The 12,193-nt window shown below is 39.6% G+C and overlaps 1 protein-coding gene across 1 annotated transcript; it reads left to right on the top strand.

Moving 5' to 3' along the window:
- Positions 1-1,369: 1,369 nt before the first annotated feature.
- Positions 1,370-2,805, top strand: LOC104466679 (cochlin; the record flags this gene model as incomplete). Its single annotated transcript, XM_010080202.1, has 2 exons — positions 1,370-1,886; positions 2,630-2,805. Coding segments are annotated over 2 exons (693 nt in total), but the record flags the coding sequence as incomplete, so codon positions are not given.
- Between the last annotated feature and the right edge of the window lie 9,388 nt (positions 2,806-12,193).

The following is a 12,193-nucleotide window of genomic DNA, read 5'->3' as shown; positions in this document are numbered from 1 at the left end:
CTCTTAGATATGTATTTTTATATATATATAATATTCTCTCAAAACAGCCAATGAAATTACCCCTGCTAATAAATGACTTAAAAGAATAGCACTAGGAAGGTTAAAGAAACACTGGGGTTTTTTTTCCTGCTAAAGCAGCTGCACAAAGGTACCACTGTCTTGCCAGTTGCAAGTCTTGGCCAAGTTGTAGCTCCTGGACTTTGTAATAACATGAAGATTCTCAGTGTAGGAGATTCCCGTATCTCAGGTATGGTTAAATGTTTCAAAGCAATGAAATGCAGATATGATATCTCCTGTCCTGAAATGGCAGACAAGGAGGCATCTCCTTCCCTACCTGCTCTATGGATAATTATTTACTTACTCTACAAAGAGCACAGGAAATATGGAAAAACATATCCTAGCAAGTTCATGTGCAAGACATTCATCTTGGATGAAGAGTTTTGGATATTGCTGTATGAGTTAGGAAGTCAGATTACCCACTCTTATGTGAGCTTTATAATCACTCAGTCTTCACTTTCTCTCCAGCAAGAAAACCTCTCATTTTCCACAGGGAGGTTTTAGATGTCTAATTTTAGCAGAAATTTTTAATAGTTCAGGGCATTAACAGAATGAAGCACTACAGCTCTGCTGCTCCTAGGCACAAGGTAGCTTGCTGCTGAGCCCAGTGGTATTGCAGGCAGGTGTGACCCTTACATACTTAAAGACACAGAAAGCCATGACCTTAGGTGAGAGAGGCCTGCCCTCCTCTTCTGCATTTTGATCTTAGCCAGATTAGTTGTCACCTTGGTGAGCTGATTTTAAATTTAACCCCTTTCTCAATTACCTTGTACTTTACATGCATCCTAGGGAAGCTAGGGGAAAAAGAAATTTTACTTTGAAGGACCTGGTGTTATATTTCTACCCAATTGTATGTCTGTATTTATGACACATTATAGATGTAAAAAAAAAAAAAAAAAAAAAAAGGCCTTACCAGCTTCAAAGGGAAAACATAGAGACTAATTTTCAGTGGATAAGCAAAAATACAGAACTTTCAATCCTTGGGATGTTCAGTAGCATGGCTTACTTCACTTTCAAAAAATGTATTTCCAGTTATTACAGTTCTTGTGAATAAAGTTAAACTATTTGAAATTTCCAGATGTTGAGGGGCAGAGTTGATTTTATTATTGGATAAATAAGCTATATTATAGCTTGTACTGACTTCAACTGCAGGTGTTTGTACTCAATTTCTTTAAAGACAAGCAAAAAACCCACCCCAAACTCCCACCATCAGGCTCCATTTCTAACCTGCCTTTGAAAGATCACACAGGTGTCTGTTATCTGTTCAGCTGCTGTATCAGTATTCACCTGTTGACTTTTTGTTTTCAAACAGGCTGTCTGTCGAAACAATGGCTTCTTCTCTTACCAAATGCCCACCTGGTTTGGTACTACAAAATACGTAAAACCTCTTGTCCAAAAATTATGTTCACATGAGCAGATGCTGTGTAGCAAGACATGCTACAACTCCGTCAACATTGGTTTCTTGATAGATGGTTCCAGCAGCATTGGAGACAGCAACTTCCGTCTTGTGCTTGAATTCATCAGCAATGTTGCAAAGGCTTTTGAGATCTCTGACATTGGTTCCAAGATTGCAGCAGTGCAGTTCACATATGATCAGCGTCCCGAGTTTGGCTTCACAGACTACACCACAAAAGAAAAGGTCCTCTCTGCTATCCGGAACATTCGCTACATGAGTGGTGGCACTGCTACTGGTGATGCCATTTCTTTCACAACCAGAAATGTGTTTGGGCCAGTGAAAGATGGACCTAACAAAAACTTCCTCGTTGTTTTGACTGATGGCCAGTCTTATGATGATGTTAGGGGTCCTGCTGCTGCTGCACAAAAAGCAGGTAAATGATGTCTCTTTAAAAGTGGCAGAGGTTGATTCATCCTTTTTCCGCTGTATTGTAAATGTTAAGATTTTAAAGTTTGCAAGTACAGCCCCAGTGAGAGAATCAAGTATCATACCTGTTCTAAATTCAGCAAAATGTAAGCCCCAAGGAACTGTTTTCCATTAGGATGAAAAAAAACCAAAACCCAGTGCTATGGAGCCAGGTATGACTGGACTCACTCGTGGAAACTTAGTGAAAAACACACCCAGTCTTATTTCCCTAAGCAGGAGATAAATCAGTAGATTAAAAGCACCAGTCAGTGATGCTATCCAATAGAGCATGACTCCTGCTCTTCATCATCATCTAGAAAGAAAATAAGCAGTTTTGGCCAAAAAGCTGATTGGGATGCTGATGCATGAAAGCACTAAGCATGCACAAAAGATCCAAATCTATTTTCAAAATAATTTTACACAGTGTTACTTCTGTTTCAAGACTGACATTGTAACTGCTACATTCATATGTGTCACTACAAAAACAAGTAAGATGCTAGCTCTTAAGATACCCCATGTTTCCTTCAGGATTTTTATTGAGGCAAATCTTCTAATTTCTGACATTTAGTGTCAAAATCTAATAATCTGTGATAGAGTGCAGGTACTGCAACACACCTTTCCAATCCAGATTCATTCTTGGATGTACAAATGGCTGTTTTTCTTGTATCCATAGTCAAAGTGGTCTTAACTACTTTTTTTTTCTTATTGTAGGAATAACAGTCTTCTCTGTTGGTGTTGCCTGGGCACCTCTGGATGATCTGAAAGACATGGCTTCTGAACCAAGAGAATCGCATACTTTCTTCACTAGGGAGTTCACGGGATTGGAGGTGATGGTTCCTGATATTATTAGAGGCATCTGTAAAGATTTTTTGGACTCTAAACAATAAAGAAAAAAATCCGAGGTTGGATGTTACTACTTTGAAACTAAAAAATCATGAAACTGAAATGGTCCCACTGAAGTACAGGTGTTTTAGTGATTTTTTGGACTCTAAACAATAAAGAAAAAAATCTGAGGTTGGATGTTACTACTTTGAAACTAAAAATCATGAAACTGAAATGGTCCCGCTGAAGTACAGATGTTTTAGTCTTGTGTAGACTATCATAATGCAAGGGAAAAAGAAGGGCTACTTTTTGTTTCTGTAGTCAGTCAAGGATTCTCGTGAGCTTGTTAGAATTTGTACTTAATACTGGAATGCTGAATTTGGCCAACAGCTATTCTTTTCGATACATATGCAGTATCCCCAAATTTAAAGCTATGCATATCATGCACTTAAGGGTATCAGATATCAGCAGAGAAACAATACAGCTATGATATTTTTTTGCTGTCACATGCTAGATGTCTTCTTACAAGTTAAAAATACTATAATTTTAAATACATGGTACTATCTTCTATTAGCCTTCTGTAGCTTACGATTCTGTATCTTCTGAAGGAGTTATCCTGATAGCATGAAGTACTTTGAGGGCTTTAGTTGCACAAAATCCATGATTGACAGGCAGTTTAAGAAGAGGTATGACAGATGGTAGCTAAACAGTCTATTTTTCCTAGTTGAGGTTTTGCTATTGTGAACGATACTGCCATCAGGTTGGCGAAGTTTAGATCAACAGACATTTAACTTCTACCCACTGAGTTCTGTGGATCTATGGTGTTCAGTTCTTTTGGCACAGATTTTGAAAGGCTTTTAAGGCACAGTAGTTCTTTTTGAGGATCTGGATCCAAACATTCTAGCTGATACTACTGCTTCCTCCAACTCTAAAGTCAAAAGTGATATTCCTAATATAGCTGATAACTGGATTTTTTTCCTGTCTGCTGCCTTGTACTGTCTTGATTTTACCAAGTTGTTGTTGGCTGGACAGTTAGAGACAGGAATCTTGGGCAAAGTGATTAAATTGGACCACACACTGGGAACTGAAAACATTCAATTTCAAATCCAAAGGTATCTCAAACCCTGAAACCTAACTGATTTACATCCGATTACATAGTTAGGAGAGAGTAGGCAGGCATGTATGGTATGCAGTAGCTCACAGAATAACAACTTTCTTATGATAATAAAAACATCTTTAAAGATGAAAGAATAGTTGAAAGAACAGTTTTCTTGAAAAAAGGCTTTAATTTGATTACATACCTAGTAATGTGTTGATATATTTATACCTACATATGTGTGGTTAAAATCATGCAATATTTCACCAAGTTCTTCCAGATTCCTGGTGTGAATAACAGACAAAGTATTCTTTAGAAAATAAAGTTTTTTGCAAGTAAAACATGTAATAGAAAACAAAACAGCACTTTCCCTATCAGTCTAGGGTTTCCCTTTTTTTCATCCCTCCCCCACTATTGATTGTAAAATACATAGCAGTTATGGAGTGGTGCAGAAGGGATTGTATTCATCAGGCTTTTGTTATGCATTTTTTAATAACTTATGATGGGCTATATATTACACTAAACATGAATGGCAAAGATGCCTTGTATTTTTCTATTAATTGTTATCCTTAATTTTGTTACATGTTTGTAAAGAGTATTCAGCTATTGCTGTATAAATTCATATGCAATATCAACTTTGTGCAAAAGTTTAATTCATTTAGTTTATAAACTTTTTGTAGAAATATATACTGCAAGAAAACTGGGATGGCTGATATTTGTTTTAGTATCCTGTAACATAAAAATCTTTTTATGATGAACATCATGTAGTATAGCTTGAGTAAGTTGCATGTGATGCTTCCCAACTGTCTGCATTATCTTAAATCCCGATTTGCAAAAGAAAAAAAAATCCTAAATCATCCTCAAATAGTAAGGATACTATTTATACAAATATTTCAGTCTGAATGAGTCAAAGTTTTAGTCAGTGTCGTTGAATCTTCTGAACATAAATTGCATGCCAGCTAGTAGAATCACATTCTCCCTCCCCCCTTTTTTTCCACTATTGCAAAGAAAGAGGTACTCATGTCATTCATTCACCAAGGAAAAAGCAGGTCTGGAGCTCTGAGACACTGAAGCCTGCAGAGCTAAACATCCAAATATTTCCATTTTTGCAGGCATGGTGATGACACATTATTTTGCACCCTTCATACAACCAAATTATACTGAGGTAGGAAGTGGTAGGTACAGAAAATACTTTTTTAAATATACAAAATTTATGTGGAAGCAAGCAATAAATATTCTATCACTCAGAAAAGAGTAAACAAGTCTAAGCTTAGTGGTTTACATCGTTACTGCAACTCCCTGAGCTGTTTCTGAATTTTACATTAAATAGTAGTTAACACAGTCCAAAAATCATCCTTCACAGCCTCCAGAGCAATATAAATTTACAGAATTCTATTAATTTGCTGTCCTAAAGAAATTGAAATTAACTCTTTGTACCATGATAACTTCTAGTAAGGGCTGCAGCCTACAGCCATGCATTTTGAGGGGGGAAGAGGAAGAACAGGGGTTGATTTTTGGCACAGGTGAAGTAGTGTAGTTTCATCAGAATAGTAGTTTCTCCCACAGCTGTTCTTAATTACTTCTGTTTGCACTTCATGTTAGTGTTACCACATAAGCCTTCTCTTCTACAAAGTACAGCCCCCATACAATACAGACAATATATTTTCATCTCCCCTGTTTTGAAGAAGAAAAGTGGTGACAACTTTTTAGGCCTTGCTTCTAAGCCATATTTCTAATGGGGCAGCTCTCACTATCACTGCCCAGCTCCAAAGTCACTGCTTTTCATAGAATCATAGAATCATAGAATGACCCGGGTTGGAAGGGACCTCAAGGATCATGTAGTTCCAACCCCCCTGCCTGGCAGGGCCACCAAACATACACATTTACTAGATCAGGTTGCCCAGGGCCCCGTCCAACCTGGCCTTGAACCCCTCCACCCTTGAACCCCCCCAAGGCCGGGGAATCCACAACCCCCCTGGGCAGCCTGTTCCAGGGCCTAACCACTCTCCTAGTAAAGAACTTCCCCCTAACATCCGACCTAAATCTTCCCTCCTTCAACTTGTATCCATTTCCCCTAGTCCTGCTATTGTCGGCCCTTTCAAAGAGTTTACTCCCCTCCTGGGTGTAGATTCCCTTCAGGTATTGAAAGGCTGCAATGAGGTCACCCCGCAGCCTTCTCTTCCCCAGGCTGAACAAGCCTAACTCCCTCAGCCTGTCCTCATAGGGGAGGTGCTCCAGCCCCCTGATCGTCTTCGTGGCCCTCCTCTGGACCCTCTCCAAAATCTCTATGTCTTTCTTGTACTGAGGGCTCCACACCTGGACACAGTACTCCAGATGGGGCCTCACAAGAGCCGAGTAGAGAGGGACAATTTTAAATGCAGAGATTCTAGTTTTGTCAGCACTTTCCTTCTTTCATTAGGCTGAAGGGTAGATCAACTCCAGAAAGCATCAAAGCCACAAAAATCACATAAAATTTCTCTGTTGCACGCAAGTACTACAGAAGGTCCAAGCACATTGTCAAAGAAGATCAACTTCTATCTTAAGCAAACTGCATGGGAAGCAGAGGCTTAGATCCCCAGCCTAATAAAATCAATCAAAATAATCTTAATGACTGGCTTTGGTTTTGACTTGGGACGGTAAACATAAATGGTTTTCATCAGAAGCCAGAGCAGAATGTGTTTGAATAGCTTGTGATCAACTGTCATCCAAAAATAGACACCAAATATATGGAAACCTCCACTGAGCAGTTTATAATTTGAGTAACTTTCCAGTCATGTACATATGTCTATCAACTAGAGCACACATTCCTTTGCCCACTTTGGCTTCAACAGGAATTTTGCCTCTGGCTTCAGCTGAAAGAAGAATAGGTCCTGAAAATTTGCGGTCTATGATAAAATCCGAGGGCTTAATCTCTGCTTTGAAGCAAATGCCCACTTTAAATTTAATCTCATTACAATCAAAATTTCCTTTCCTTTCAAATGAGTTGGTTAATGAAGTATCCTAGATCATAACCCACTTTCATTACCCAAGTGGTATTTATTGTTTTATTACTCCAAAATTTATTGCTCTGTGTCTACATACAAATTAATACTGTGTCCTTGCTATTTTTCTTTATGTCCCACAACCAGAGCAGTCGTCTGCAAACACTAGCAGGGTCAGCTCAACTGTAGCCAAGCCAGGATAATGAAGGGAAACAGCACTGCTTTGCCCAGTTGGTTTACTGCAGCCAAAAGGAGCAGGTAGCATCGCTTCCTAGCTGCCAAGCAGCCTAACTTCACACTGAGGGCACTCTCCTGAAAGCCAGGAGCTGTTGGTTTGAATACATGTTTGGCTTCAGGGTATAACTGAACCTACAGCTGAACTTCATACTGGACCAGTTCCTAAGATACTAGCATGAGAATCCTGTATAGTTGTTTTTGCTAGCAAATGCTAACCAAACTTTTCTAACCTTTGCTGAGGTCAGATATGGCCTTTACTACTTAACAGCAATCAGAGTATGGTAGAATGTAAGCAAAGGGATAAGAACTATTTTTCTGCCCTGGTGTATGTGATCAGATTACAATATGATAAACAATTCCCTGCCAAAGAATACAAGTTAGAGACAACAAGAAAAAGACAGAAAAGACTGGCAAGGTTTAGGAAAACAATCTGAATTAGATAGGAGAACAAAAATTACATACTAACTTAGCACTACTTTTACATTTTTTCTAAGTTTCAAATCAAACAAACTATACAATTAAAATAGTCTTTTAAAAAACAAATTCACCATTATATACTTTCTGTAATTCTCTGACAGCTCCTTTCAGGTATTTTAATAATATACTACTTGTTCAGAATAGGAAGAATGGGAGAGCTTCAGAGAGGAAGACAGAACAGCTTTCTACCTTCTAAATATTCTGAACAAGGTGAGGCACACAACTTTTCAGAACTGGTGAGGACTAGGAGACAGCTTAGAAACAGAACAGAACTCTCTGGCTCAGCATGTTGGTAGCAAATACATCAACAATTACCTTACTCCCCAATGGTCTGATTTGCTCAAATCTAAACAGACTTGACTAACGCACGCAATTAAGAAAAAGCGACCAGGATCTGTTGCCTCTGTAAGCAAATAAAGTTTCTGACAGAATGTAATGCATCTGCATGATGGAAACTGCTAGGTATTAAATCACTCAGATTGGGGATAATATTTCCAGCCTCTCAGAAATTCTTCAGTACAGCAACAGTTAGTTAAATCATCTTAACAGAAAACTACACTTATTAAGACTGGCACAGCCAGTCACCTGGGTTATCAAAGGCAAAAGAGTCAAAGCACTAATTCAGGAAGCTAAAATACAGCTCCTGTTTGGCTAACAACTGCCCTACTAATGAAGTGGTATTGAAAAGCATTTAAAAACATTTGTTGTCATTTTGATCCAATAGTATTTCTAAGTAACACAGAAGAACTCCAGGCAAGGCAACCCAGGGGAAACCTCTGGCTACCAACTAGTCCACCAAAAGCACCAAGCACCCAAAACAAAGCATAACACAGACTTCAGCATACTCCACTGCATGCAGAGTGTCTGCAGGACCTTGCAAGAGCCTCTGCTTTTGAACTCCTGCCACCAGCACCCAGAGCCGCCAACTGCTTCTCCCAGAGGCCCGATACCTCCCCTGTGGCAGTGTGCCTGCGCGACAGGCAGCAGCACAGGCCCCGCACCCCCCTCTGTGCCCCCCGCCTGCTGCACGCAGGATATTTTCCCAAGGGAGCTGAAGGGTTTGGGGTTTTTTGCTCTCAGCCATTGCTGAGATTTCAGGAAAGGAAGATGTTACTTCTGCATGAAGCAGGAGGTCTTTATTCACATTGAATTATAGGTCTGACAAGAGCTTAGATACAAGATGCCCCTAATCAAATGAGCAGCTTTTTCCTCAGAAAAGCTTTTTCTTTGGAAACAAAAACCCCATACATTCATTAAAGAACACCTCAACAACAAAAATCCCCCATTACAAGGTACAAAAGAGCAACTGGAAAGACACATGAAACAACAGGAAAACATCTGCTTAAAAAAGCCAACCAGGCCAGTCAACATCAAGTGACAGTAGCACACAACCCCCTCGGCCAACCCTCCTTCACAACGGAAAAACACATCCCCTTGCCCAGCCACCGTTCATGAGCAAAAGCCCAGCAGCTCTGGGGCTCTGTCTGGGGATCACTGCCCTTGCCCAGCCCGCAGACTCACCAGGATCGCCCCAGGCTGGTGGCCAGAGGCGAAGCAACAGCTCCCAGGTCACACAGCAAAGCCAAGCTGCAGGGAGAGGCAAGGGAGAAGCCCCAGGAAACACCTCAGGGGCCTGCGACCAACAGCAGATAATGTGCGCAGCTCTCCCCCTCCCGTGACACCGAAACAGCTGCAGGCAAGGGGTGCAATCTCTCCCCCACACTGCGTACTCACAGCTTGGTGCGGGACTCGCGCTGCCCGCTCTGTCCCCAGTGCAGAAGCCGCCATTACCCCCTGCTCCAGCCAGCACCCCAGGTGGGCCCCATCAGCCCTGCCCCACCCCGGGGCAGCTGGGCCACAAGCCTCTGTCTACTGAGCTGACAAAGTCATTACCTCAACTCAGGAGTTCAAATGGACGTGTATTTCTGTAGATCACACATGGATTCACCACCTAACATTTATACGAGCTACTCTTTTCCTCCTACAGATTTCTCAAAGCCTCTGGTACTTTCAAGAAAAGCTGAGAGACAAAAGCAGATGGGAGCAGGAAGTCAGCCAGTCAGCAAGCACTAACAAATGCTTCAGACAGAATAGAATTAAAAATCTTTATAAAATTATCAAAAACATTCAGCTGCAAAAAGCTCCTCTTCAAGTTACACTGAACACTGCTTAAAAAAATATGGTCGCAGAGCCGATCTTATTTACTTTTTGTCAGAAAGGAACCTGAGGATAGAGCTGCAAATCGTTGTTTTATGGTGGTATTCTCCCTTCAGGCTAAAGGGTCTCCAATACATCCAAGTCAAAAACATCTCAAAAACAAATACTCCTTGATCACCAAGTGAAATATTTAGTCTATGGTGTCCAGTAATCTCTGAAGTAGAATGGAGCATTTCACCTTAAGAGGTTATAAATCTCACCCGTATCTTTTGTGATAGAAATGAACAATTCTACAAGCCACATGATAATTAAGCTAGTGTTATGTTTATTTTTATTTGAAAGACCACCACTTTTCAAAGGATTCACAGCACTAATGTTTTAGTTTAGGAAGTTTTAAACTCTGTTATAAAATCCATTAATTTGTATAAATTTAAAATGAGAGCATCAAAAGCCTTGTGGCACTGATAAGATTTAAGTAACAGAACACTATAGATATTCTCCATGTAACTGAAGACAACCGTGTACATTTTCTGTATGAAGATATTAAATAGTTAAAAGTTGCTGCTTGCTATTTGTTAGAGGTCAATAGCTAACAACCATCAATAGTTTAGGGTACCAATGGAGAACTTAAAGTGGAGCCATATGCTTGTAGGAATCAGTTCTTCTCTCTCCTCTAGTTAAGAGAACATGCTAGAGATTTAGTGTTCCTCTGGCAATGTTATGTTATAGCTCTACACACAATCAAAGCAAGAATTCTTCTCCTGCCAGATTAAATGCCTAGCACTGCTCCTAGGCACTGTCAGTGCGCTAGGGTGGTTATGGCTTGGCCAACAGTTGGCCTCTCCATTTATTTTGCTTCAGGAAAACTAGACCAAATCAGCTGAATACTGGACATGACCTTCCAGGAGGAAATATTACCAATACCAAATTCAAGATGTCTGGGAATTAATAATGAGAAAATTCTCCTAGTAAGGTTCCAGATCACAAAAAAACCCCAGGCCTCACAGACATCTGTTCAGTTTAGTGTGCCTCTAAAGAAATTAAAACCATAGCTACTGTTAAACTACACATCAACAATTTTCATTTTACTGTCTTCCACAGAGACTGTTGGCACTGAAGTCAGAGGTTCATTGATTCTTGAAAACAAGAGCCTTATGTCCAAAGCTACTTCACATTGCCTCCTTTTCATTACTAGGGACCTCACCAGAGTTAAATTAACTTCCTTAAACTCTGGAAGTATTCAAAACTAGAAGTACTTTGTTGCTATCTGTGCACTTTCAGAAAGTCTAGGTGACTTCTCCTATGGGTGGCCATTACAATAGCCAGGTAACAGGAAGAACTGAAAAGAAAGCATGTTGTTTTCCATTAGCAAGTCAGTCCAAATTTCATTCTATGTTAAAATTAGAAAACAAAGCAATGTATTTTTATGACACTTATGTTTTATAGCTTGAACTACTTATTTTTAAAAAACTATTAATATAAGCCATTTAGTTTGCATAGGACTCAAGGATGAGTATTCTCCAGCTATCAACAGAGCAAATATTAAATATGGAACTTAAACCTTCATTCATGCTCACCTCAGATGTAGCATTTAAAAAGGATTCCAGAACCTTCTGGTTTTGTTATTTTTTTCCTTTTAAAAAAGTTCTTAAAAACCAAAATAAATTCATACACACACACACACACACTCTGTAGTGAAACCAAATACAACTAAAAGGCAGAGTAAGTCTCATTTTCATACCATGTACCTCATCTGGGAAGAAAAAAAAGTTACACTCATCTGTCCATCAGGATTTATGTAGACCACCTTACCTGTGTGTTTAGCCTCCCTGCAAAAATACCAGTTGCTCAACTGGGATGCATTTGTTTGAGGTACCTTTTATGTGATTATGGTAGCCGGAAGGAAAAGTAGTCAGCACTGTGACCAAGCAGCTTTCCACTGATTTGAGATGGAAAGTGCTAGAGAAGCATATAATAATAAAAGTATGCAAGGACAGAGAGTGCTATCAGTTTTTTTAAAAAAATCAATTAACATAGAACAGGAGAAATGGACAGTCTCTAAAAAAGTATCCTCAAGCCCACAGTTTTTCCACCAGGAAAATCTAGTGGCAACTAAATTCTTCCTTAGGATTTCTCAGTTAGGGAAGGTTCTAGATCAGGGCTCGTTACACTTTTTTTCAGATGTATTTGATATTTATGAAGACCAGATGCTGGACTAATCACCGTTCATCTGCTTAGAACAGTTCCTACAATAAAAAGCAAGATGGGGAGTCTGTTACATCAATCATACCCTAAATGGTAACTGTATGATTAAACACATTTAGTTATCTTTCCATTCAGGTTCTGAGTGCAAGTCCTTTGGGTATTACAAAAGAGAGGTAAATCAGTCCTTTCATAAGTTGAGGTGTTTTTGCGAAATGAAAACGTTTATTTCAGCACTATCATTTTTCCCTAACACCCATACTACAGCTCTTCTGTTCTAAAAACCAAAAAACAAATAAAGGT

This window comes from Pterocles gutturalis, unplaced genomic scaffold, assembly GCF_000699245.1.
Source record: "Pterocles gutturalis isolate BGI_N339 unplaced genomic scaffold, ASM69924v1 scaffold10571, whole genome shotgun sequence".
Lineage (NCBI taxonomy): Eukaryota > Metazoa > Chordata > Aves > Pterocliformes > Pteroclidae > Pterocles > Pterocles gutturalis.
Note: the sequence above shows the minus strand (reverse complement) of the source record. Positions and strands in the feature narration are given on the sequence as shown.